Genomic DNA, 27,647 nt, shown 5'->3' on the forward strand with positions numbered 1-27,647 from the left:
TTTTCTTCATCAGATATCCGCTGACATTTATAGACACATATGATGTGCAGGTGATATCTTCGGTTTCGAAACTACTTGTCAGTTTGAACAAGCACAAAACTTTCCCCCAAACACCTCTGGCAGGATGTCAGTATCAGTGAAACATCCATTAAATCCACATCAGCATGGCGTTGGCTGAAATGCTCACTCAGTTCTAAATGTCTCCCCTTTTAATTTAATAATAACACAGAAAATTACATTGTGACATTAAAAAAGAATGTTTTCATGAGTTTCTCCCCAATTTGTACAAACTATTTCACTAATAAAATGGACTAATGTATCATAACATTTACCCAATTGAGATTATTAGAACAATATCCTTTTGGCATGTAAAAGCAAATGGTAAAACCAATCAGTTTGTACAATTGAAGGCGAAATGAATGTGCTGCAGTCTTTTTTTCCCTCTAAAGTTTGCTGTCCTCGCTCTGAGAAGCATCTGAATCTGCAGCACAATACTGGACGTTTTTGAGTGGAGAACTTTCTTTGACTTTTGTAAGTATATCATCTATCAATGCATCACTGTATGATACATTCAAAGCAGAATCTTTTGTTGTGATTAGATGTCAAAGGTGGAAAACAGTGAAGCCCAAATTATATTTTATTAATATAGAATTACAATAGTAAGACAAATTACAAAAGCAATAATCATAATCCTTTATGATTCAAATAAACATCTAATCAAATGCATCAGTACAAAGCTTTTAAAGACAGGTCGCTACATGTCACAATATTAGAGTCTGACATAAATGAATAAGTGGCCATTCCATTTCTTTGGTTCTGTGTTGTCTGACAGTTAAGTGTTAGCCTGTCCTTAAAGTAATTAAATCAATATTAATGTTTATCAAGCCAACAGTCCGAATTCAGATGAATCATTTTCTTTGGTGTCAGAACAGGAAAGGAAACAAGTATATCGATGGCATTCAGGTGCTCAGTACACTAATAAATATACATTTATGTGTAATTTGTGCAGCGACAATGACCAAAGAGGCCACATTATCAAAATTGAAATAAAATTTCTAAATTCGAAAAAGGTAGAGATTAAAACCACTTTAACTTGTATTGTTTGCATGTTTTCTTTTCTGTCCCACACGGGCAAGGAAATGGCAATCAAAACCTATTGCATGAAGAACAGATTGAAAAAACACAAAGCTCTTTTTTGTTGCTTGTGCAACACAAAATTAACCCAAACCCGTGTCATACCTATTTTGAAACAACTGCTGGGTTCTTTTGTCCAGGAAATCCCATTTCGCTCCATTATGGTACAGAACCATAGAGCTCTCGTAGCCATTTGCTCTGATGAAGACATTTCACTACCACCTTATTCAACAAAGGTTTGATACCCGATAAGCTAACCTGACATGAGGTTGAAATGCTTCATCAATCTCGGATAATCTTTATAACTCATCTTGAAGGTTCATGAAAAAAGCAAAAAAAAGTAATTTGATAAACACATTTATATTTGTGTAAAGATTTTTTGCTATGTACAGTTTCGGAATCGTTTTTTTTCATCTCATGGGAAAACTTATACTTCAGTGTTAAGGGCCGACATCTCTTTGCCCTGACTGGTGTCCATTGTCTGTGTGCCAGTGGGAGAACCGGAAACCTCTTCCTGGAAGGCACTCTCCAAAACATTCAGGATGGATTTGCGGACTTTATCCTTGAAATCTTGTCCCATGAACACATACAGGATTGGGTTCAGACAACTGTTGAGGAAGGCCAGGCTGGTTGCTATCGGGACTCCAATAGTGGTGACATGGTCTAATGTATTACTTTTATAAAACTGGAAATTCACCAACTCTAATAAAGTGAGGATTTGAAAAGGAGCCCAGCACAGGAAGAAAGTGGTGATAATTGCAGCAATGATCTTGAAGGGGCGACTTGAGTGGCTGGCCAGGGTGCGGTTTTGTCTGATGCGATGAATTATCACAGCATAACAGGAGACAATAACAGTGAAGGGGACAACAAATCCCAGGAGGAAGCGGGTGATGGTCATGGCCTGATGACGAAACTGTCGCAGCTGATTCACAGCTGGCGTTTCGTAGTCATCAGAAAAAGCAAAGTTGTTGAAACAGTTGATGATGTCTTTATGGTGATATGACAGCCCAGTGTCCCTGAACACGAAGGCTGGAGTGCTGAGAATCAGAGCCAGAACCCAAACCCCCAGACTCACACAGGACGCCTTGCGTACACTTCGGTGGTTCTGGGTCCAGATGGGCCACACCACAGACACACATCTGTCCACACTGATCACCATCAGAATGTAGACGCTGGCAAAGATGTTCAGGGAGCTTAATGAGCCGGTCAGTTTGCACATGAACTTGCCAAAAGGCCAGTGGAAATCCAAAGCTGTGTAGGTCACACTTAGGGGCAGAAAGGCTGTGAAGAGGAAGTCGGCCACAGCGAGGTTGAGGAACCAGACTGTGTTAACTGTTTTCTTCATCTTGAACCCGGTCACCCAGATAACCACTCCATTCCCGAGCACACCAAGAACAAAGTCCAGGCAGTAAACAATGAGAGACATGATGGTGAGCGACTGTCTCAGCTCGGCATACTCGTCCTCATAGTCATACTCATCGCCATACACAGAGCTATTTCTTCCAGTGGCGTCTGATGTATTGATGTGATAGAAAGGGGTAGCATTCATCTCTATCACGGTTTTGATCCCTGCAATGGAAACATGAAGAAACAATAAATATGTTAATTTGTTCCCGTTCATAGATCAATAACAGTCTAAAACGACATAATGATACAATAGACTACTGACAAAACACACAGTTACCAAGGGCGTGTCACAGGGATTCATGTTGTGCTCTCTTCACCATTTGACTGAGTGTAAAATTCATCTTTATGCAGATTATACAGTTTAATACTGTGTTGCTGATCCTGTCTCTGGTTTAATGAACAGCAAGATGCAACTTTAATCTCAAAATAATACTTACTTTTCATTAGGTTTATGAATTAATCAGCATCAAACAAGTCTTTGAAATTAACAGAACAAAATTAATTTAAAGTGAATTTCTGAGACAAAATTCATGATATTCTCCAGATTCAAAGACAAAGAATGCAATAACACGAGATTGGCCAGGTCACAAAATACATTACAAATGTTGACATCTGGCTTAATGAAAAATAAATTTCCTTGTTGCTCAACTGCAGTTGAAGCCTGACGTGCAGCAGCATCATCAATACTAATTATCATTCTGTATGACAAGATGGTTAATATACCCTGTCCGAAGAAAGTAACACACACTTGTATCTACAAAGCCGTTGTTTAAACTTTTTATATCACATCTGTGAAGTTATTGGTTGATTTTCCAAGAGCCTCATCGCTCATTAAATGATCTGCGGTTTCATCTAAAAATAAAAACTGAATAAAGACATAACTCCCACCCAATAACCGTCATCTTGTCTGACTGTTTCTGACCCTGAAACTTGTTTCGATTATTCTGCCAAAATTAACACGCTGTTGTTGCAGAGAAATCAATAATTCATCCATCCATCCATCCATTTTCAATACCGCTTATCCTCATTAGGGTCGCGGGGTGCTGGAGCCTATCCCAGCTGACATAGGGCAAAGGCAGGGGACACCCTGGACAGGCCGCCAGTCCATCGAGGGCACATGTAGGGACATACAACCATTCACTCTCACATTCACACCTATGGGCAATTTAGAGATCAATTAACCTGCAGCATGTCTTTGGACTGTGGGAGGAAGCCGGAGAGCCCGGAGAGAACCCACGCTGCCACGGGGAGAACATGCAAACTCCACACAGAAGGACCGCTCCGACCGGGAATCGAACCCGCCGCCCTCTTGCTGTGAGGCGACAGTGCTAGCCACTACACCACCGTGCAGCCCCACACCACCGTGCAGCCCCGATAATAATAATTCAATTCAATTCAATTCAATTCAATTCAATTCAATTCAATTCAATTCAATTCAATTCAATTCAATTCAATTCAATTCAATTCAATTCAATTTATTTTGTATAGCCCAATATCACAAATTACAAATTTGCCTCAGAGGGCTTTACAATCTGTACACATACGACATCCCTGTCCCAGGACCTCACATCGAATCAGGAAAAACTCCCCAAAAATAACCTTTGACAGGGAAAAAAGGGAAGAAACCTTCAGGAGAGCAACAGAGGAGGATCCCTCTCCCCGAATACAATTACCAAAAGCTTTAGTTTGGCCAACTGTGTTTTCTTTCACCACCAAGCTCTCTGATAGAAGCAGTTTAGCCAATATGCTATCAATTATTTATAATGCCTTATTATTATATAGTTACGGGTGACAAAATCAGACTATTTTAGTGTCATATTTCCTTTAAACATAAAGATCAAAGAAGAAACGATACCTTTCTTGGTCGAGGTTGAGTCCGTGGCAGAAGTAATGAAATTGACAGATGAAAATCTTATTAAATGTGGTCAGTCAAGCCAACGCCCAATGCACGTCAAGGAGGAACTACACTCGAGGAAGCCCGCAATCAGATCTTTTTTTTTTGTACATCCCGTGTAAAGATTAACAGCCAGTTTAACAGCTCCTGTCACAATCCCCGGTTTCCCCAGCACCAAGGAATGAGCACACTCAGGGTAACGTTTGGCAATATTCTTTATTCTCTCTGGCTGTGTCTCTGCCTCCATCCCTATTGCACCTAATATAGGGGAGAGACAAGCAACCCCCTTTTACCCATGCAGCTGAGGCCAATTAGGCCTCTTCCCCACACCTGTTCCCTAAGCCACTTCCCCACTCCCCTCCGCAGCTGAGCCTAACCACGCCCCAGCCACCACATACCCCCACCGCCCGACTTAGGCCGGGGAGCTATCCGGCCTAACCTACTGCCCCCCCCCCCCCCCCCCCCCCCCCCCCCCCCACCCCGAGAGCGGGAGAGGAAGTCAGCCACGAACATCTGCGTCCCCGGCCTATGGATCACCTTGAAATTAAAATGCTGCAAAGCCAGATACCACCGGATCTTAGGCACCTTTCCAGGTCGGGTTAGTCAAGGGGCTGGTCAGCTTTGCAAAGTTCGGGATGAACCGCCTGTAGTAAGCCGCCAGCCTAAGAAACTGCCTCACTCCTTTTTTAGTCTTGGGCCGTGGGCACGCTGCAATAGCGCGGTTTTGTCCACCTGAGGGCGCACCTGCCCGCTGCACCCCAGATACCCCCCAGATATCTGTACCCCAGATACCGTACCTCCCTCCGTCCAACTCCATACTTCCCCGGGTTGGCGGTGAGCCCCGCCTGCCTCAGGGACTCCAGCACCGCGCCCAGTTGGTGCTGTTGATGATTACATCATCCAAGTAGGCAGCAGCATATGCAGCACGCGGACGCAGCACACGGACGCAGCACGCGGACGCAGCACCCGGTCCTGTGGAGACTCCACCGGCTCCAGCATTTCACTCTATGGAAGATTTTTCCACTCGAGCAGTCTCGGGACGATACTCTACGCTCAGCCTTCGACCAAGTGATAAGAATTGATGGTCACAATCATATGTGGTGGGCCCCACGTTGGGCGCCAGTTTAACAGCTCCTGTCACAATCCCCGGTTTCCCCAGCACCAAGGAATGAGCACACTCAGGGTAACGTTTGGCAATATTCTTTATTCTCTCTGGCTGTGTCTCTGCCTCCATCCCTATTGTACCTAATATAGGGGAGAGACAAGCAACCCCTGATCCCCTGCAGCTGAGGCCAATTAGGCCTCTTCCCCGCACCTTTTCCCTTCGCAGCTGAGCCTAACCACGCCCCAGCCACCACAATAATCCAGTAAAGTACTACATTACACTGAACAGCATCTTGTCAGTTCTGATTTGCACTGACTAAAGACTGTTTCTAGATGAGAGATAAAGAGTATTGCATCAGGGAAGTTGCACACCTCTTGGTCCATCCTGTTTTTACACTTTATCTGTATCCTTTCAACATTGTGAAAGAGGCCAACCAAAGTCTCAGCAGTTTGACATTTCTAAGAAGTGCTGACAAATTTAAGGAACTGAAAAATGTTTACGCAGACAGTTCTGGCATCACTGCTAATGATAATCACACTGACACCATGACATAGAATACACTATAAATGATAATGTCCCTGTATTCCTAATGTTGACATTTATTTTTATTTTGAGACCTTATAGATGAAGTGCATACACTTCCGATTTGAACAAACCAATTTACCTGAAGAATATTCAGCAATCAGGACAGAATGAGACGTATGCAGATCAAGGTCAGGTTAAAGACTCCAGAAGAAAGTAGTTTTTATTGTAAATGGTGACTGGATTTATTCTCTTTATAGTCTTTTGGATCAAGCTATTGTACTTGAAAGTCGGACCATGTACTCCCCCGACAGAACACAAAAAGAAGAGGGGATGCGGACTGTGTTACGTCGGCTCCTGCTGCCTACATTCGCCCAGATAATTAAATAGGCTAAACCATCAGAAAAAAACAAACATTTAAAGTGTGGACAGCTGAAGCTACAGCGGCTCAACAGGACTGTTTTGAAAGTACAGATTGGCACATGTTGAGGGATGCTGCCAACCAGGAGAATGACACCAATCTGCAGTGACATCACATTTCAGCAAATGTGGTGATGATGTGGTGATCCCAAAGGCAATAAAATCATTCCCCAACCACAAATCCTGGATGAATGCAGAGGTGAGGGCACTGTTCAAAAATTCAAAAAGAAGCTACCTTTCGGTCAGGGGACAAGGAAGCACATGCACAGCATCGTCAGAGCAGGACTGAAAGCTGGCATCAAGGTGGAAAAGAGGAGGCGTAAAGAGACTGGTGGGAGAGTCCTCAACACCAACAACACAAAAGACATGTGGCAGGCAGATCCAGAATATCACAGGCTACAACAAGCAGGAGCTGCCTCGTCATGTAGGAGGCCAGATTGGGCCTAGATGGCCTCCTACTGCCCACTGTCAGTATTCAGAAGGGATGTGAGAAAAACCTGATGAGAGGGAACATGAGTAAAGCTGCTCTGTACTAAGATCATGTGCCAACCTAACCAATGTCATCACTGATGAGAGTGTCCCCACCTGTTTCAAGACAGCCATGCACCATCACTCCTGCACACATTAAAAAGCCTGCAGTGTCCAGTCTAGATGACATTCACCCTGTGGCACTTAGCCCCATTCTGATGCAGTGCTTTGAGAAACTGATTCTCCAGTACATCAAAAACAACATCCCATCCAGCCTGGACCCTCACCAGTTTGCATACAGAGCCAACAGATCCACGGAAGGATGCAGTCCCCCCTCCTCTGAACCCAGAACTCCCTCATCTGGAAAAGAACAACACTTACATCAGAATGTGGTTTGTTGATTTCCGCTCAGCCTTCAACACAATCTCCCCCATGAAACCGATTGGTAAACTTAGCGCTCTGGGCTTGAGCTCCTCGTTTTGCACACATTCAAGTTGAAGGCACAGCCTTGGGTGGCAATTTTGAATTAAGTATCCTGCTTATGGACACATGGACATGCGGATTGATGGAGCCTGGGATTGAATCGTTGATTTTCCAGGCAGTGAACTACTCGCTGTATTATGTACCTTACACAAAATGTAATACATAGGGAATAAATATATAGAAACACATTTTTACAGTGGACTGAAGCAAGTTTTAATGTGTTTTTCCTTTTGAGTATAAATATTTGAAAACAATAAAAAAATAAGCTATCATTTACACTATTTTACTGATACAATTAACAAATTAATTATTTTCGTTAAACAATTGAGTTTATCAGAATGATAGGACATAATGTCAGAGCTACTAATAATTACAGACTTTGGCACTAAAAGTCTACCCATAAACACAAACGACTGATGATTTACCCGCTTCCTGACGACTTGACTGGAATGCCTTTAATATTGCAAAAAGGTGCCACAAATCTGTTTGCACTATTGAAGTCGAATGAAAGGGGACAAAACAATGAGGTTTATTTTCTTCTTTTGAAGTTAGCTGTTCTTAATCTGAGAAGCACGTAATTGGTAAAACAGTTCCCTCTACTGGCTAGGACTATAATAATAATAATAAAGAGGAAGTGAAGAAACAATAAAAAGTAAGTACTGCTTCTTGTTAGTTATGTGTTACATTAGAGAAGTTGTGTATGTGATATACACATGCCCCTCTTTCTGTATTAGAGAAAGGTATTCCATGCACAGTGTTTTGTGAAGTTATGTGGTCATTATGGGATGTACATCATGAGAGGAAACATGGTGCACGTGATATTTTAATAATGGAAGTAATGGTAACCACAATAACCACAATGACATCATAATCATTATCACCATTTATGGACTCTCTGCAGAGAAGGTTAAAAAAATATTAAAATACAAACAGTCAAATCACAATTTACATTGTTTACATGAGACATTTTATGGAGAGGTTCATCACAATATGCCACAATACCAAAGTCATACACAGAATAGGTGTGACCTTTTCCTTGGTCTCATTCAATTAGTCGATTGATAACCGATTGATCGATAGTCACTGATTCTATTTTTTAAAATGTGCTGGTGATTTTTTCTTTATCTTTTTTGATCGTAAACTAAAATGAACATAAAACACTTATAGATGTCACCTTGGATGTTTGGTAGAGAAAATCAAGAACAAAACTGGCAGATGAATCTATAATGAAAATAGCCTCGAAATCAATGGAGAAAATTTTACATGGAAATTCTCAAATTATGGCACACTGCGCATGTACTCACATATCAAACATATCTCCCCCAAAAAGTAACTAACAATGATCAAAATATGGAACCAAGCCAAGTATACAATGCAGCTTCTACTTCAAACCTAATAATATCATAGTCACTATAAAAGGTATTTATTAGGTGTACATTAGCCGGTCCTAGTTAGTGCTGAATACCATTGTATAAAACATGTTTATCAAAGCATGCAGTAGACATGTAGCAGTCAAAAGACAGTTGAATCAGTTTATGTTGCCAAATGGCAGGCATCATAAGTATTAGACAATACAGGCAACATTACGAAACTAAATGAGTTGAAAAGAATCGAGTGTAATTCGTACCAAAGATGGTCTTTGTGGTCATTTGCCCAATTTTGTCATGTACACACATAATGGGATCAGTGGTAAGGGGCAAGTGTGTTATTATTACTCTTCAGTTCATTAGTTTACAACCTACTAAATTCTTTGGCAATAAATGCATAGTCTTATTATTATTATTGAGGTGACGTGCCAGATTTTTTGATTATTAATATAGTCTACAATCTCTGCCTATAAACAACTGGTTTTCTTTGCCGTCACAGGGGCATGATGTACTCATCAACATCTGGAGTGTTTGCGACAGATGGAAAACATAACGTTCCCTTTGTCAACCAAATCTGAGATACTTGTTGCTTGTGTTGCACAAATTAAACCCTAAACTGATGTAATATCTATTTAAAAAATATAAGAGGTTACCCTTTGAAAAAAAGATGGCACATTACCTATCCACGAGGTCTAGTATGGTAGAAACTGAGGATCGCGCTGTGAGTCAAATTGCAGCCAACAACAGGACTGAGTAGTGAAAAAACACCATTGTTACTCAAAAGACAAATGCAGCCTTTTGCTCGATTAATTTGGGTAAAGTTGTCATCATGTGTTAATTCCCCCCCTTGTAAAGCTCTACATGAATAAGACGTATTATTATTATTATTATTATTATTACTATTATGATAAAACACTTCACCTTTCCATTTGTTAAAAATGCATTATCCCACAAATGCATCACACATGGATCTAGAAGTCACTGTATAATATGACCATTTGTAATATTGTAAATGAGGCCGGTGAAGTTTCCAATCGTAAATATCATATATATCGGTAACAGGTGCAATGTTTCAATTTCAGATAATGTTTAGAGATTGCCTTGAGGGTCCTTTGATAAAAAACAACAGCAGAAGCCAAGTTATTCGTTATATACAGTTACATTTGCTATTTACACTATTTGTTTTTTTAAACCATGGAAAACATTATACCTCAGCATCAGAAACAGACTTTTCTTTGCTCCGACTGGTGACCATTGAGTTTGTGTAGGTATAGGAGCGAGAAACCTCTTCCTGGAAGGCACTCTCCAAAACATTCAGGATGGATTTGCGGACTTTATCCTTGAAATCTTGTCCCATGAACACATACAGGATTGGGTTCAGACAACTGTTGAGGAAGGCCAGGCTGGTTGCTATCGGGACTCCAATAGTGGTGACATTGTCTAACGTGTCACTTGCATGATTAGCCATGTGATTCACCAACTCGATTAAAGCCATGATGTGATACGGAGCCCAGCACAGGAAGAAAGTGGTGATAACTGCAGCGATGATCTTGAAGGGGCGACTTGAGTGGCTGGCCAGGGTGCGGTTTCTTCTGAGACGATGAATTATCACAGCATAACAGGAGACAATAACAGTGAAGGGGACAACAAATCCCAGGAGGAAGCGGGTGATGGTCATGGCCTGATGACGAAACTGTCGCAGCTGATTCACAGCTGGCGTTTCGTAGTCATCAGAAAAAGCAAAGTTGTTGAAACAGTTGATGATGTCGTAATTGTTGTACGACGGCCCAGTGTCCCTGAAGATGAAGTATGGAGTGCTGAGAATCAGAGCCAGAACCCAAACCCCCAGACTCACACAGGACGCCTTGCGTACACTTCGGTAGTTCTGGGCCCAGACGGGCCACACCACAGACACACATCTGTCCACACTGATCACCACCAGAATGTAGACGCTGGCAAACATGTTCAGAAAGCTTATTGTGCTGTTCAGTTTGCACATGAACTTGCCAAAAGGCCAGTGGAAATCCAAAGCTGTGTAGGTCACACTCAGGGGCAGAAAGGCTGTGAAGAGGAAGTCGGCCACAGCGAGGTTGAGGAACCAGACTGTGTTAACTGTTTTCTTCATCTTGAACCCGGTCACCCAGATAACCACTCCATTCCCGAGCACACCAAGAACAAAGGCCAGGCAGTAAACAATGAGAGACATGATGTTGAGCGACTGTCTCAGCTCGGCGTGCTCGTCCTTATAGTCGTACTCATCGTCGTCGTCGTACAAAGAGCTATTTCTTCCAGTGGCGTCTGATGTATTGATGTGATAGAAAGGGGAATCAGTCATTACCTCCATCATTGTCTTCTTGAAACCCACTGTAAAAAAAAAAAAAAAAAGGTAAAAAAAAATTTAAAAAAAAGAAAATCAACCAGAGGTCAATAAACGTCCCGAATAATGCATGCAATGAATATTTTTCTTAAATTATTTTAAAAAAACGTTAACTTGAGTCCACTCTTTTGAAATTATAAATTACCGTCACATAATTATGTCAACATAATTAAAGCCCTCAGATAATGCTGTTCACATAGACATGACTTGAATTGTCCCATCTACTATCGTGCAACTATCTCGCGAGCCACAATAGAAATGACAATGCAAACAAATAGACACACGATGCTTACACGCACACACACATGCAAAACGCGCACCGATTTCCCCTTAAAGTCACATCAGTGCACGAATGAAAACGAGAACAGAAATCTGGAAATCAGAGTCTTGCCACAGACAATAAAACCACTCACTGTTCATTAAAAGAAAGCGTTCCTAGACCCTGAATATGCGTTAGTTTATAGGCAGTAGTCTGTTTGCACTGTCACTTTCTTCCAAAGACTTTTGTCGACCTCAAAGAGCACAGCATCTCTCCCGAAGCCATTCAAATGCCAAACTAACATCTGATGCTTTTATTGTCTCTTTCCACCAGAGCAAAGGTTTCTGAAGATAACACAGGTACAGTACCTCCCGAAAAGCTCCGGTCCGATGAGGATGTGTCGGCTGGAAAACATACAGCGGACGAGTCTTGAGTAGTCTGTGGAAGTCGTGGAGTTCTGATCCACGACTCCTTAAATATGTGACGTCATCGCTGAAATTGAGGCGGGACCTTAGGCGGCACGCAGCCCCTCCTTTTGAAGGCAATTACAATATTTGTCTGTTTATGCAGTTCAATATTACATTTTTATTTTATGCAACAAAACACAATCTTGGCTTTATTGGTAGAACGGGTGGATGGAGATGCCGTATGTATGTGAACTTCGTGACAGTAATATACAGATAGTATATATAGGCCCGCAGTGTGCTGCTCTGGTACTAATCTCAAGTCTGACTTAAAATCCTGCCAAGACATGCCTTGTTCAATTGCCAAACGATGGAGTCTTTGTACTTTGGGAAACTCCAAAAGTGAAAACAACAAGTAAGTAAACAACTAAATACATAAATTGTGGGTTGTTGAGATGACTACCTGAGAATGAGTGGAGTTGTGACTTCTCATGTGCCCTTCATCCGTGACCTTGCTGCGTAATGTGTTTTTCTCTATGTGAGTTGACCTCACGTTGGTTTGAGGTCAAGTGGAATTGCTCTGTGTTGACTGTGTGAATCGACATCTGAACGTGTAGATTACATACCTCCCCTCTTCACGCTGCAGCGGCACGAGTAAGAAAGTCACAGCAGCATCTGTCGATAATTTAGGGTTGCGGTGCAGTTTAAAAAAATAGCAGGCTACACCCTCCGTGCCACTGTCCACTTGAAGCTGGACACATAACTGCGGTGCCTCCGTAGATTCAAACAAAGAGATCTGTTCTTATTTGTAAGCATCCCATTTTGCACTATCAATCCAATCATACTTGGAGATGAAGTAAGTATAAAACACGACTGACAGAACTCAAACACTACCATACTTTTGCAGCTTAGTCGTTTTCTGTCATTGACATTAAAATGTTGCATGAATCCATGTCCTGTGCATTCCTGAAACATCTGACACGTACAGTAAAGGTGCATACATGTAGACATCGCTACATAATGGGGCTGGAAAACAACCGCAGACCTGATTGCAACTTCAAAACAAAAGGGAATTCATGTACTGACCCTGAAGCAAATCTAAGCTGTAAATATATAAGCAATTTCAACTCTTGAAGCCTGCCTGGTGCATTCCTGTTGCTTTTGGACTCCAGCTATGTCGGGTTCTCAGTCCTGACAATTTGAATCTATCCCAAGACTTTGCAATACAATGGACCTACAGATTACCTGAATAATTAGAGTTAAAAACAACAAATAACAGGGCAAACCAGAAGATTCGAAAAGAACTGGAAAAACGCCCAGACTTATTGAAAGTTTGTGCAGTTTTAGTTAGTTTTAGTTTAAATGGCTGGAGGCATGGGCATGGGGAGTGTTGGCTGGAGGAGACTGAAGATCAGACTCTTGTCCCCAGAGAACAGACCTACCTTGAGTGGGGGAGAAATGCTTCATCTGAGATACACTCCATGGTCATATTTCCTCCCACATGTTTTCCTCTTTGGTTTTTCTGCTTCCCTACCCACACATTTGTGCATCTGATTTCATTCTTCTTTTTTTCTTAGAATGTTACAATGGATGGAAATTGCAAAACATGATAAATGGACTGTTTCCGGAAAACAGTAATCTGTGTTTCTTCACATTTCCCATGAAAATACACTGAGATTGAGACAAGATTAACAGCGTCCAAGATGAAATATGTTTCAGTTTATGTGACTCATTATGCACGATATCTGGATAAGCCAACTTTATCAACAAGGAATTAAACAGATGTTGAAAAGCACTCGGCAAACATCGATCACAGAACTTGATTGCACATCATTTATTGGAAGTTGAATTTCAAGAAGTTTTCCACTTACAATATAAATCCTTTGGACAAATAATATGCGGCAAATCAAAACAAATCTGTATTCTTTAAGATTTAATTAGCAAAAACAGATGAAAGACATTCTTTAAAATCAATAAAGCAACACCAGTTTGATTGACATTCCCTTGACTGCACAATAAAAAAATAAACAGAATTTAGGAAAATAAAAGAGAGACCCTTTAAATATTTGCACCATGGAGGAAAAGAAATTCAAACAATCAGACAAATGAGCATTCACACAGTGAAACACAATGAGGTTCAATATCTTGAACTGATCAGTTTTACACAGTGTGAGCTGCAAGAATCTGCCCAACCCTAAAAAGTGAGTCCCCCGCTAATGTACACACACACCACACAGGAACTATGTCCTGCCAATAGTCCAGATGTGAGGGGGAGGAAGGAAGGAAGGAAAGAGAGAGAGAGAGAGAGAGAGAGAGAAAGAGTGAGAGACACTACACATGTCTCTGTACACGCTCTCAGTCCCTGCGTGAGTCCAGAGCAACACCCTCATTTGAGTCTGGAGGAGGACGCATGTCTCTGTTATCATTGCCTTTCTTTTATTTATGTAAACATTGAGCATCTGAATATTCGTCCCCACTGGGAAACATTTGACAGAAGGTCCAAAACCAATATATTCTAACTACAGGAAACAGGTTGAAATGAGCTGACCCAGTTACCTTCATCCTCATCTTGCTTTAAATCTGAACTGGTCAGCAACCTTTGCAACACTAAATGGCATTACTGTTTTAGCTAAAGTCTAGACAGTGTGACGACTGTTTTATTTGGTTTTGACCCTCTTGAGCAATACATCCTCCCCTTTTCATTTCTGTGTTTAAATGTGTTCTTTGAATTTTCTGCTGTATAGTCTTGTAACAGAACTTAAAAGCAGATCATTTTTGCTGGTGTCTGTAGGGGATATTAATAGCTATCCCAAGGCTATAGTTTGAGGGGAGCCTTCAGAGCCGAGGGCTTGCCAGAGTTCTTGATTTACCAACCAAACATGCAATTATGTGTGTGCCGCACAAATACCAATTTGGGTGTGTAAAACAACTGGTGGGGGTTTAAAGGGAATTCAGTTTTAGTACAGAGGGTGGTATACGCAGTTTGAGTTTGGGGGTTTATTATTCACTACAGGAGCTGGGAGGGTGAGAGAGTAACCCGAAAGGAACAACTGAAATGCATGCATGTCTGTTTGTGTCTGTGTGCGGGACAGTGCGGTAGTAATGACACACTCCTGCTCCCAGCGTCACTGTAATACACCCAGTATTTTTCGTCGCTGTGGAGTGCAAAACACTGAACTTAGAACACCGGGAGCACTGAATCCACAACTCCTTTTGTGAAAACGCAGGGATACTAACTGTTGTGTTGAAACTTCTAGACTCTTGTGACTCTATGATAAAGGCACAACTAGTGTAAATCTGCAGTGTGCTGAAACCTCAAAGGTTTGTTGATCTTGTTGTGGCGCTGACTGGAAAGCAAACCCTGGTCTCATGGGTGCGGAGAGGTCAGGAATTTTGTTTTTCAAGTCGAAACGGGTGCCAAAGGCTTTCGGCCCTATGGCTGAGTGACGTTTTTTTCCATGAAATACACCACACACAGGGAAAAAAAAAGCTGAGCCTCAATAACCTAAACCACTTCCTTACACTCGTCCCTACTTTCAACCACAACGCCTGGTCCCCCTCAGCAGACCTAAGGGATATGAATAATCAGCCTGGGCTCTGTCTCACTGCAAACACGCCTGGCAATGCATAAGTCATCCAGTGCTCTGACACAGTGCTCTCTCTGTCTCTCCGAGAGTATTTTGAGGTACTGTGGAATAGGATTAGGGGACCTAACCGGAACTTGTTAAACAGGGAGCACAGATGGTGAAATCAATGGATCCTTTCCATGTATTGTAACTAAGGGGTAGGGTGGCATCTGTTGGGGGGAAAATAGCTGCGGTCACTATTAAAGAATGATGGCAGTTTTAGATCGCAGCAAAGAACTCATCCTAATTTATCCATCGGGTCACATCCGGAATGCTGTTTTGCACATGTGCAACTCAAACAGGCATCTGTGTGTCATATGTGAGTTCATCAAAGACGTTTCAAAGCAATTAGCTCAGGGACTTTTGGCTTGCACATTTGAACGACTTTGCCAACTTAGTTTGCTTTAATAAATGCCATTGAAATATTCTGTAGCCTCATGTATATTATTGAAAATTAAAGTGGCAATAAACAGCTTTTCTCGCACTAGCATTTCCAAGTCAGAACCTATTATTGCCAAGTATGTTTTCACATACAAGGAATTTGTCATGGCAGCTGGTGCAACAATAGACAATAACATTAACAACAATCAACACAGTGCAAGAATTAAGAATATAAATATAACGTAGGCACAGACAGGCCGGTAACAGTACTTTAAACAGTGAGTAAGTTCAAAGTGACAAGTGTATTTAAAGTGTATTTAAAGTGAAGAGTTAAGTGTATTTAAGTGAAGAATTGATGTGATGTAAAGAATTAAGTGATGTGAAGAATTAAGAGATCTGCAGGGGAGTGACCGGAAGGAAATTGTCCTGGGATGACAGAGTCAGTCAGTGGGGGACCCGGGCTCTGTTCATGAACTGACTGCCGACGGGAAGAACCTGTTCTTGTGGCGTGAAGTCTTGGTCCTGATGGACTGCAGACTCTTGCAATTATGGAAGGGACTCAACAGTTTTTGTCCAGGCTGAGAGGGGTCGGCTACAATCTTTCTTGCTCGCTTCAGGGTCCTTGAAGCGAACAAGTCCTGAAGGGACGGCAGATTGCAGCCAATCACCCTCTCAGCAGAGCGGATAATGCGCTGCAGCCACTGCCAAGGACAAGGGCAGGCTGCATATGGTGATGGAGGAGCAGAGGATGGACTCGATGATGGCAGTGTAGAAGTGCCTCATCATGGTCTTTGGCAGGTTGAATTTCTTCAGCTGCCTCAGGAAGAACATCCTCTGCTGCGCCTTCTTAGTGATGGAGCTGATGTTCGGCTCCCATTTGAGGTCCTGGGTTATGATGGAGCCCAGGAAACGGAAAGAGTCATACTGGGGATAGTAACTGCATACAACTTGATACTCTTTTGGTAACCGGGGATAGCTACTGATACTGTAGCTGCTGGGGAAAACAAGAGTGCTATCCTCTCTCTGTTTTTGTGGTGCAGTGGTTGATGCACTTTGTTTTTTTTTCCGGCCTTAAATCGAGCCATTATTTTCCCGAGGAGATCACAACCCTTTGGTAGGCAGAATGGCATATTGAAAGCAAAGGTGTCCTTATTTACCTGCTGTGTGCAGCTAAAATGTCACTGTGTGATGCTTCCTATGAACAGAAGCTATTAGTATATTGCTCTCCTCTTAACGACATGAGAAGACGCGCTCCATTGTATTAAGCACTCGGTTAAGTTTGTCATTTGCTAAGCGGTAGTTATACATACATACATACATACAATTGTTGAGGGAAAAGTCTGATTATATTTACACTTACACTCCCTACTGGCTGTTTAAGAGTAATGATGAGACAACAGTCAAAGAAGTACAACAGAATCAATAACATGTGTTTTCAGTAAGCGTGAATCACTGCAAGCGTTTTCATCTTTGTGAGAGACAGAAGTCGTGATACTTGATTGCAATCAAGGAATACAAGCAAAGATGCAGGTTGTCAAAGGAATGAGGCAGACGGTGAGTGTGCCACCCAGTAATGACGGGGGGAGAACTTGCCTGTGCTGGATGGGAATGCGTTATATTTTAGCCTTAAGTGTATAATCATAGGGTTTGGTTAAATGTAGCCTCACATTTGAATGTTTTCCTGTCTGGTGCTGATAAACACCTCTGCTCATACATGAGTAACGGAGCCTCGTACCTCTCGGTGCGTCTCCATTGTGAGGCATTGACTCAGCGATGATATGCAGTTTTGCAATGTTAAAACTGTGAGTGTGCGGAGTGTGAATATTTCATACTCAAACCAGAGAGATAGAGGAAAGAGTTACATTGGTTTCCCAAGCAGTTGACCACAGGCTTGTTAAATGAAACTGCCTTAAGAAGTTCTGCTTTATGACATCTATTTATATGTTAACTTAATGAAATGGTGCACATGCTCCAAACCTACACAACTGCATAAAAGATAATAGGAATGTCAAGAAAATGGTTGCGTTAGTTACAATTAACAAAAGATCAAATAAAAATAAAGGCTTTTAGTTTCAACAAATGACACTTTACTTTATAACATCCAGGAAACTGAAAAAAACTGACACTGTCTCACATTTTCTGAATATATTTTAATTCTCTGAGTTTGGACTATGTCTTGTTAGGGTTGAGCAATGCATTTTTATATCATCCATTGCAACACAGCTACATACTGCTTTTTCGCAGACGGCAGCTCGCTGATAAGAAGACAACCTGTGTGGTATAAGAGAAAGTGGACATTTACAAAAAGTAAAATACCACGAGTTAAGTTCTTTTCTGGGAACTCTGGATGTTGAAAATTGGTCATTTGCGACGGCACAATTTGACTGTGGCCCAGAGCATCTTTAACCAAATGAATTACACCCACATACCAAGTCTTACTCAACATCCACAAGTACGAACACCCCTTTGTGGTTCTCTTGAAGGCAGTATACGTCTCATATCCAGAATACATATGATATAGAGCTCAAAATCAAATGAAAATCACCCTAACTCATAAATACGGACAAAGGGGAATTCCAAATGTTTCTAAGCGGTTTTCCCCAGTTTCTTTTTCTGAATACTGCACATTAAACCCAGCGCTCTGGGGAAATGTAACACATGTTTAGTATTTGAGGTGTACCTCTGACGATAAGAGAGAGATAAGAGGACTAAAATACCTGAAACTAAACGGGTAGGTGCACAGTAACCTGCAAGGCAGACAGACAGTAGGCATGAAGCTTTTTCTTCTCCTGACTTTCTTTGGAGGGGCAGGTATTTAACAGATTTCATAGATACTGTAAAAAGTCTCATTATGGGGCATCAAAAGGTGCCAAAGTCTAATGTGACTTACCTAATTTGCTCTGTTTTTGTCACTTCTTTATTCTAACCTTCTTTGTTTTGTTTTTTACAGCTGCAGCTGCTCTGAAGGAAGATAACAAGATTGTCGGGGGGTCTGAGTGTCCCAAAAATTCTGTGCCTCACCAAGTGTCTCTCTTCAATGGGTACAACTTCTGTGGCGGGACTCTTCTGTCTGAGGAGTGGGTGCTCTCTGCTGCACACTGCAAAAAAAAGTAGGAAAGATGATCGCTGACCTCTTTTCACAGCACGTCAACCAATTTATTTTCCTTTTGGGGTTTCCCTTAAACATCAAGAGTGCAAAATCACCTTAAAGATGGATATATTTCTTCCAGGTCAGATGTCGAAGTTCGTCTGGGAGAGCACGACATCTGGGAACCTGAAGGGACTGAACAGCACATTATGTCAGCCAAGTTTATTCGCCACCCTGACTACAACTCCCGCACACAGGACAGTGATATCATGCTGATCAAACTGAGTCGCCCTGCAACTCTGAACAGCTATGTGCGCCCTGCTCCGCTCCCTTCAAAGTGTGCCAGTGAAGGGACAATGTGCCAGATCTCTGGATGGGGGAGTCTTCGTCCCAGCAATGAGGGCTGTGAGTTACAGAGACACTATCTAACTCCAAAAATGCTATGTCATGCCATTATTGTTCATAAAAACACCCTTTCACCATCTTTTTCCAGCGAGGTTCCCTCATAAGTTGCAGTGCCTGGACGTCCCTCTCCTGAGCGATGACGCATGCTTTAATTCATATCCTTTCCAAATCACTGAAAACATGATCTGTGCTGGTTATCTGGAGGGAGGAAAAGACTCCTGCCAGGTATTATATAGAGATCATGGCTGCTGTAACACAAAACAAGTGAGTCTGCCACTTGATTTAAGAGATGCAACAGAAAAGATAATCTTCTTTTCTTTAATCTTCAGGGTGACTCCGGGGGTCCCATGATGTGTGACGGGGAGCTCCAGGGAGTGGTGTCCTGGGGGCATGGCTGCGCTCTGAGAAAAAAGCCTGGGGTGTACACTAAAGTTTGCAATTACCTCTCCTGGATTGAGACTACCATGGCGTCAGGCTGAGCAGCAACGATATCAAAGAATTCACATGTGAACTGACAGTAAAGTCTAACTGTGGGATGTGCTGTGTGTAAAGTGTGGTTTGTACAGGTCTGTTTGTGAGTTATTAGAATTAGAGTGACAGTGAGAATATAAGAATATAACATCCTGTCTTTCGGCATATATCTAAGTATCAAAGAGTGTGAATAGCTGCCTCACATGCTGTCACAGTAAATTTGATTCTATGAGCTTTGACTCAAAAAGACTTCAAAACGAATGGGCAGACATGTTTCTTGCTCATGGACGCCTCGGTAGAACACAGAGCAGTTGAGGAACAAACCTAACATTTACATCCAAAAGTAAAACACTAAGGGCAAAAAACAAAATGCTGCTACACTGCTCCCTGTGGGTTGAAACTGTAATGCATGTTGCACACGCTGGCCACAGTCCATAATCACTGGTTGGACCACTGTCTGCTACAAATGTGATACTTAGACACTTCGATATGCAGTAACCTTTCTTCAGCTGTATTTTGGCTTGAGTGTTGGCGAAGGTTGTGTTTGGAGTTAAATGAAAATATTGAAAGACATTTTTAACCAGAGCTTTACATTTCAAGCCCCTAAAGGAGTACATACGCGTATAAGACACTGACTCCCTGCAAGCGCCCCAGCTCTGTAACCTCTCTGTGTAAGGGTGCAAATCGACAACAGGTGCACATATGAGAACACTCAATCACAAAATGATGATTTAAGTGGATTTTGGTTGCTTGGGTGTGGCACAGAGCAGCGGGGTGAGTCACCGGGCATTTTCTTGACCACCAAATAAAGAGGCCTAACAAAGACTCATTTACGTACAAAGAAATACCTCGTATTGCTATGAAGCATGTTGGATGCTGCACTATTATACTTTTGAATACATGACTTTGCAGAGGATGTTTATTCTGGCAAGACAGATCTCCATGTTTTGAATCCGACAGAATTCCACAAACCATGTTTACGAGCTGTATAATTAGAAGTTATGGCAGTTTGGTAAAATAGTCCTTCTCCTTCTGCAGTGTCCTTTAGACTGAGCACATGTTCTTGATGTGGCCACAGACTAATGCAGTTTGTCCCTCAGAGAATGCAATGATGAGCCAGATATACGCCAGAAGATCCCAGCAGTTTAGCCATGATCTTTCCATAGAAATGGAGCTATAAAAAGGAAGAACAAAGGCAAATAGCTGACAAGTTAATAATAATAATAATGGCATATGAAAACATTTTTTAAATGCACCTTACACAGACAAAACATTTTTTTTTTACAGAAAAAGATGACAATATATTGGAAGTGATGAATTAAAAGTGATAAAACAATGTCACCAAAGCAGGCAGTGTTGTGAAGTACAAACATTAAAACATACAGATCTCACAGGAAAAAGCCCACATAACATGTGCAGAAAGTTGAGGGCGTTCATTTGCTGTCCCTAAACACATCGATTGGCTCAGTCTCCACACATGACATCAGCGGCCTGGTGGCTTCTATTTAGGTCTGACATGGAGCGGCCGGCTCCTGCGGCTATGGGTGTGGACCCTCATGAGTGGTCAACAGATTTCCCTGTAAAGTAACTCTCCAGGGATTTATTAATGGTTAAGTCAGGTCAGCGGTAGCAACGTAGAGAACCAGAAGTACGGATAAGTAGGACAGAGCAGAGAAGACTTCCTTTTACTCAGTGACACCAGCTTAGACTCCTCTCAAAATACACTTCACAACACAAAGTGTTGCTGCTCCGTTACTCAGTTTGGTTTCTTGACCTGTGCAGTGTCAGATATGAGGCAGCAGAGGGCAACATCCAACTTGTGTACACGCTTGATAGCAGCTTCTAGGGTTTCTTATCTTTCCTCTCTCAAGGTTAATGTGATTGAATACCTGAAATTCTGTTCAATAGCCGCAGAGTTTCTGGCGAAACATAAACACTTTGAGACTTTCACCTTTATTATCAGTGGTGAAAGAAGTACTTTTACTTATGTAAACGTAGCAATACAGTGTAAAAATACTCTGTAATAAGTAAAAGTCTTGTATTCAAAATCGTACTTTAGTAAAAGTACACAGGTGTCAAAATACATTTTAAAAAACAAAAGCAAAAGTACTCAATATGCAGAAGGGTTAGAAAAAATACATTATATCACTATGATCAGTGGTGTATTAATGTGTTCATCAATACATGTTGTAGCTTACTATAAATACTGTTGTGTAGCATAACCTACAATAACATATAATTAATTAGATGATTCATATTTTGTATTAATAACCTAAATCTGTAGAGTAACTAGATAATAAAAGAGTAAAAAGTACACTATGTATTGGAGTATATGTAAAAAGTAGCATTAAGAGTACGAGTACATATGTAACAACTGGGTGCAGCTTTTACAAATCATTTTATACAGGTGCATCTCTAAGTTACAGCTGGTTGTATAATAACATAACATACCATATATTGGGGTTATTAAAATAGATATAGGTTAAATATCTGAAATAGATTAAAAACAAACCGAAACAGGAATGTGGGTTGGGTGGTCTTCACTGAGTGTCTGATGCTCCTACAACAGGTTTGGGAACCTCTATTCTTAGGAAACAGTTTTGTCAGAGTTCACAGGCTTAACATCTCTATGGTAAAATTAAAAAAACAAAGCAGCTGTGTGCGCACCGCGCGTTCCGTCAGCGGAACCACCGCCTTGCCCCTGACGCACGGCTGAGTCAGCGAGGGCGCGCATCATTGATAAATCCCAAAGAATGGAGACGCCATAAAAAAACGTGCACATTGCTTTCTATCCTGCGTTCAACCCAGAAGTTTATAAAACCAAATAACTTCACCCCAATTTGGCACACAAGAGAAAACATCGAATGGATGTCTCGCACATTTAACGAGAAGGACTTGACAACAGGTACGATTTAACATAAATAACGTTTTCGTGTTTTTAGCCACGTTATTTTATTGCTGTTTTTCTGCTGAATTACGTATTATAAATACGATAATTGCATTTTAATTACTACACTTTGGTTGTAATCTAAATCTAAATACAGTAATTACATTTGAATTGCTATAATTCGTTTGTATTATAAATATAAACGTATGTCTGTAGAATCATTAATGATGATTTGATTTGATAAAGAACAAAATATCCGATTTTTAAGATGCTTGATACTTTTACATTTAACGCTGTTTTTACCTGTTTATTAATTTATTATATAATGTATTATATAATAAGTATTGATTTAATTGATCAACCGTTTTTACTTATATAGCGACTTTTTTGGTTCAGCTAAAGTTTTCTATCAGAGAAAGTTTCTTTGTCTGTGTGGGTTGATTAAGTATCTTGTATGAAACCTGAAATAATTTAAATATGTACAGATTACAAACCTTATGTAATATTATTGTGCTTTGAACAGTAATATAAATATGATATAAATGAATGAGCTACATTAGAATAACATAGTTTGTTAATTGAAAAATGGTAACAAACTATTAGTTTCTTGGAGCCACTAAACCTCAATGTTATTACTGTTATTATATTACCTGTCAGTGATAGTCACATTTAACAGTCTTGGCTCCAATGATTAAAACAATATTAGCCTTGAGCTTGAAGCTTTATGTAAGCCAGCTGCATTGTTTTCCAACTTGTATAACTTGTTTGGATGTCTTACAACAATCAATATAAAACAACCTTTCCCCAACCGCAGTGCGTGCCTACAATTATAGCATGACAAAGATCGGTAGTAATCATTCACGCAAATACAAACTAAACCCTAACTATGTGGTGTTTTTGTATTCTGTTAGGTAAAGAAACACAATGGAGCTGAAACCTTTATTGAAGAAGCTTGGCACAATAATCCGCGCTATCCTCACGTTCACCTTTGCCGTGCTGGTCCTGTGCTTGATGATATGGGCCTATGTTTACGGCTTCCAGTTAGCGACCTCAGCATTTGGAATCATCTCCTTTGGCTTTTATGGACTACTCCTCTCACTCCACGTGTTCGTCCAGAGCTTATTTGCTTTCATTGAGCAACGTCGAATGAAAGCTCGCAAAGATCCGTGCACCTTCACCAAAACCATTGGCTTCACCATATCAGCTTTCCAGGAGGACCCATTGTATCTCAAAGAGTGCCTTAACTCCGTCAAGGCCCTCAACTATCCTCCTGAGCTGCTCCGCATCATCATGGTGATTGACGGGAACTCAGATGATGACCAGTATATGATGGACATGTTCAGGGAGGTGTTTGAGGAGCACGACCCTGGCTGTTGTGTGTGGCAGAACAACTACCATACATGGGACCCCAACCAGGCCCTGCAGGATGGGGAAACGGTCCCAGCAGGGGATGCTGATCATGTCATTGGTGAGGATCCACAGCGAAAAGAGGTGGAGCGACTGATCCAGAACAAGAGTCACGTGTGCATCATGCAGAAGTGGGGCGGCAAACGGGAAGTGATGTACACCGCGTTTAAAGCACTCGGGTCATTGGTGGACTACATACAGGTATCTATTTTTCTATTATAATTAATATTCCTTATGTTAAGACATTTTTATAAGAAACATTTTTTAAGAATGAGACTTTCTTCTCCCTTCCCAGGTGTGTGACTCTGACACCAAGCTGGACTCTATGGCCACCGTGGAGCTGTGTAAAGTGTTGGAAAGTAACCAAAAGTACGGTGCTGTGGGAGGAGATGTGATGATTCTCAACCTGAAAGAGTCCTTCATCAGCTTCATGAGCAGTCTGCGGTACTGGATGGCTTTCAACATCGAAAGGTCCTGCCAGTCCTTCTTCGACTGTGTGTCCTGCATAAGTGGTCCTCTGGGTAAGGAAAATAAAAGTTTTTCTCCTGTGATGTTCGTCAAAGTTATACATGACAAGTTACCTGTCAAGCAGTGGTAGTCATGGCTTTAATACACTCATTGTAACTAATTCCTGAATTGTTCCATGAAGGTCTCTACAGGAACGATCTCCTCCAGCAGTTTCTGGAGTCCTGGTACAATCAGAAGTTTTTGGGAACTCACTGCACATTTGGTGACGACAGACATCTCACCAACCGAATGCTGAGCATGGGCTTCGCTACAAAGTAAGTTAACTTGCATCACACGCAACTATCTTGATGGGGCAATCTTTGCCGTAATGATAAAGGTTTAACAGATCTTATTTTTGCCATCTCCTTTAGATACACATCCCTCTCCAAATGCTATACGGAGACACCTGCTCAGTTTCTGCGCTGGCTCAACCAGCAAACTCGCTGGACAAAATCGTATTTCCGAGAGTGGCTCTTCAATGCAATGTGGTGGCACAAGCACCACCTCTGGATGACCTATGAGTCCATCATCTCGGGCATTTTCCCCTTCTTCGTCACTGCCACCATCATCCAGCTGTTTTGGATAGGCACGGTGTGGGACATCCTCTGGATCCTGTGCTGCATCCAGCTGATTGGGCTGTTGAAAGCTGCTTACGCCTGCCTCCTGCGCAGAGACATGGTGATGTTGTTTATGTCCCTCTACTCGGCTCTGTACATGACCAGCCTGCTGCCTGCTAAGTACTTTGCCATTCTCACCATTAACAAAAGCAGCTGGGGTACATCGGGCAGACGTAAGATTGTTGGAAACTACATGCCCCTCCTCCCTCTGTCAGTGTGGGCAGCCCTTTTACTAGCAGGGTTCAGTTACACAGTTTACAAGGAGAGTAAACAGGACTGGCGCACTCCAGCCAAGACATTAGAACTTAGGTTTATCATCTTTGGCCTTGCGACATATGTGTTGTACTGGCTGCTTATGATTGTCATCTACTGGGTGTGGTTCCGCAAGTTATGCAGGAAACGCATCCAAAGTTACACATTGAGTGTGTAGATCCAAAGGTACCTATGAAGAACTTAGAGAAGACAACTTATTTATTCAAAGTCAACCATTGACCCTATTTTATTAAATGGGTTTCATTTATTTATTTAGTCTAACATTTCATTAACTAATGGACAGGTATGCAGCTGCTAAACCAACAAACATTAAAAAAAGGAGAAAAAAAGGAATGAATATTGTTTCTAACAAAAATAGCACAAATATATTTAAGGGAAACTCTTTGATTTATATGGAGGTGTTGCACATTTAAAGGATACTGTACTGAGGGCTTTTGGGCCCATGCACTTCTCAGGTTTCTCTTTGTCAGATTATGGTGGATGAGATATTTGTTCAAGATTTTTTTTTAAGTATTTAAAGATGGGCGTTGGATCTTGGTCAATATATTTTTATAACTATGTCCATGTGTGTATATAGAGATTATTTTAACAACACAATGAACTCCACTTGCTTGACTGTGTCAGTTTCTGACCGTACATTTACCACTGTTGCTGTTATTGCACTGGATCCTGGATGTAACATTTTCTGCAGTATTGCACATTTACTTGAAAATACAGAAGTTTTGTACAGTTCAAGTTTTGTACAGTAGGAAAAATACACAAGTAGAGAAACTGTACCTCTACGAGAAAGCTGGACAATGATATTGATGCCCGTGGATCAAAATATGGAGTCGCTTACTGAAACCTGAAGCCTTTATGTAATTGCTGTATTTTAGGATGTGTGGAAGATGTATGTTGTTTCATGTGATATTACAGAGGGAAATGGACAAATGTATTGCTTAGAATTGTATATTTATATATATATATATATATATATATAATACACTTGTTGTATTAGCTATAAATTGCCGGAAAGAATTTTATGGTTTTGGGAACATGTATAGAAATAAAAAATTTAAAAATATTTCTTTATGTGTAATGTGCTGTTTTCTTTGAATCCAGATCACATTATTTACAGGAAATAACTTGACTTGGAAAATCAGTGCACAATTACATTATACATTGCTATCAGTCGACACACTGATAGCAAGGCAAAATATAACTTGACCTGAAATTAGACTTTGTATGACACACCAGCCTCCCAACAACAAACCCTTTCATTAAGGTGAGCACATATTCAATTCAATTCAGTTATTTTGTATAGCCCAATATCACAAATTACAAATTTGCCTCAGAGGGCTTTACAATCTGTACACATACGACATCCCTGTCCCAGGACCTCACATCGGATCAGGAAAAACTCCCCAAAAATAACCTTTGACAGGGAAAAAAAGGGAAGAAACCTTCAGGAGGAGCAACAGAGGAGGATCCCTCTCCCCGGATGGACAGAAGCAATAGATGTCATGTGTACAGAATGAACAGCATTTACAAAGTTACATAAACACATTACATGAATATGACAATGTATGAATGGAACTCCAATTCATGAAACAGAAGGAGGTAGAGAGGAGAGGGGGCGGGGCATCAGCAGGGCCAAGGTGGGAGGCCGGCTCACCAGGCATCAGACACCTCCAGGTCCAATGGACCCTATGAGACGTGAAGTCACAACGACTCCGGGGAGGAAGCAGAGTTAATAAGGTGCAATGGAGAGATGTAAATGTATCCATAAGGAGAGAGAGAAGAGGAGAGAGGTGCTCAGTGTATCCTAAAACATCCCCCAGCAGCCTATAAGCCTATAGCAGCATATCAAGGGGCTCGACCAGGGCAAACCTGATTCAGCCCTAACTATAAGCACTATCAAACAGGAAAGTCTTAAGTCTATTCTTGAATGAGGTGACTGTGTCTGCCTCCCGGACTGAAAGTGGAAGCTGGTTTCCATAAAAGAGGAGCTTGATAACTGAAGGCTCTGGCTCCCATCCTACTTTTAGGACTTTAGAAACCACAAGTAGCCCCGCATTTAGTGAGCGCAGCTCTCTAGTAGGGCAATATGGTACTACAAGCTCCTTAAGATATGATGGTGCATCACCAATCAAGGCTTTGTAGGTG

At 41.4% G+C, this 27,647-nt stretch overlaps 3 protein-coding genes across 6 annotated transcripts; 2 read left to right on the top strand and 1 right to left on the bottom strand.

Annotated features, from left to right (window-relative positions):
* Positions 1 to 619: 619 nt before the first annotated feature.
* Positions 620 to 11,913, bottom strand: fpr1 (formyl peptide receptor 1). 4 transcript variants are annotated; one of them, XM_034553686.1, is made up of 3 exons: positions 11,805 to 11,913; positions 10,086 to 11,164; positions 620 to 1,642 (listed from the first exon to the last, which is right to left on the bottom strand). In XM_034553686.1, the coding sequence occupies exons 2-3, from the start codon at positions 11,145 to 11,147 to the stop codon at positions 1,562 to 1,564; spliced, it is 1,143 nt and encodes a 380-aa protein (XP_034409577.1). In that variant the 5' UTR covers positions 11,148 to 11,164; positions 11,805 to 11,913; the 3' UTR covers positions 620 to 1,561. The 4 variants fall into 4 exon arrangements, with proteins under 4 accessions (XP_034409577.1, XP_034409580.1, XP_034409579.1 ...); XM_034553689.1 differs by lacking the exons at positions 10,086 to 11,164; positions 11,805 to 11,913 and adding an exon at positions 5,233 to 5,556 and having other exon boundaries at positions 620 to 2,703; XM_034553688.1 differs by lacking the exons at positions 10,086 to 11,164; positions 11,805 to 11,913 and adding an exon at positions 4,397 to 4,781 and having other exon boundaries at positions 620 to 2,703.
* A 6,705-nt stretch (positions 11,914 to 18,618) lies between these two features.
* On the top strand, positions 18,619 to 19,819 carry LOC117745640 (trypsin-3-like). Its single transcript, XM_034554092.1, has 5 exons — positions 18,619 to 18,658; positions 18,804 to 18,957; positions 19,078 to 19,340; positions 19,429 to 19,565; positions 19,670 to 19,819. Exons 1-5 carry the CDS (start codon positions 18,619 to 18,621, stop codon positions 19,817 to 19,819), a joined length of 744 nt encoding a protein of 247 aa, XP_034409983.1.
* A 2,780-nt stretch (positions 19,820 to 22,599) lies between these two features.
* Positions 22,600 to 26,243, top strand: has1 (hyaluronan synthase 1). Its single transcript, XM_034554509.1, has 5 exons — positions 22,600 to 22,716; positions 23,610 to 24,306; positions 24,401 to 24,626; positions 24,755 to 24,887; positions 24,984 to 26,243. Exons 2-5 carry the CDS (start codon positions 23,623 to 23,625, stop codon positions 25,657 to 25,659), a joined length of 1,719 nt encoding a protein of 572 aa, XP_034410400.1. The 5' UTR covers positions 22,600 to 22,716; positions 23,610 to 23,622; the 3' UTR covers positions 25,660 to 26,243.
* Positions 26,244 to 27,647: the final 1,404 nt, after the last annotated feature.

Source organism: Cyclopterus lumpus, chromosome 16, assembly GCF_009769545.1.
Source record: "Cyclopterus lumpus isolate fCycLum1 chromosome 16, fCycLum1.pri, whole genome shotgun sequence".
NCBI classification, from domain to species: Eukaryota; Metazoa; Chordata; class Actinopteri; order Perciformes; family Cyclopteridae; genus Cyclopterus; species Cyclopterus lumpus.

Bases quoted from the DNA above. Each gene is read 5' to 3' on its own strand.
- fpr1 (XM_034553686.1), bottom strand. From the start codon at position 11,147: ATGATGGAGGTAATGACTGATTCCCCTTTCTATCACATCAATACATCA. The intron at 1,643-10,085 runs GTTTCTCGCTCC...TTCCAGGAAGAG, and splicing joins AGAGTGCCTTCCAGGAAGAG to GTTTCCGGTTCTCCCACTGG.
- LOC117745640 (XM_034554092.1), top strand. From the start codon at position 18,619: ATGAAGCTTTTTCTTCTCCTGACTTTCTTTGGAGGGGCAG. The intron at 18,659-18,803 runs GTATTTAACAGA...TTACAGCTGCAG, and splicing joins GACTTTCTTTGGAGGGGCAG to CTGCTCTGAAGGAAGATAAC. The intron at 19,566-19,669 runs GTATTATATAGA...TTTAATCTTCAG, and splicing joins GAGGAAAAGACTCCTGCCAG to GGTGACTCCGGGGGTCCCAT.
- has1 (XM_034554509.1), top strand. From the start codon at position 23,623: ATGGAGCTGAAACCTTTATTGAAGAAGCTTGGCACAATAATCCGCGCT. The intron at 24,307-24,400 runs GTATCTATTTTT...CTCCCTTCCCAG, and splicing joins CATTGGTGGACTACATACAG to GTGTGTGACTCTGACACCAA. The intron at 24,888-24,983 runs GTAAGTTAACTT...CATCTCCTTTAG, and splicing joins AGCATGGGCTTCGCTACAAA to ATACACATCCCTCTCCAAAT.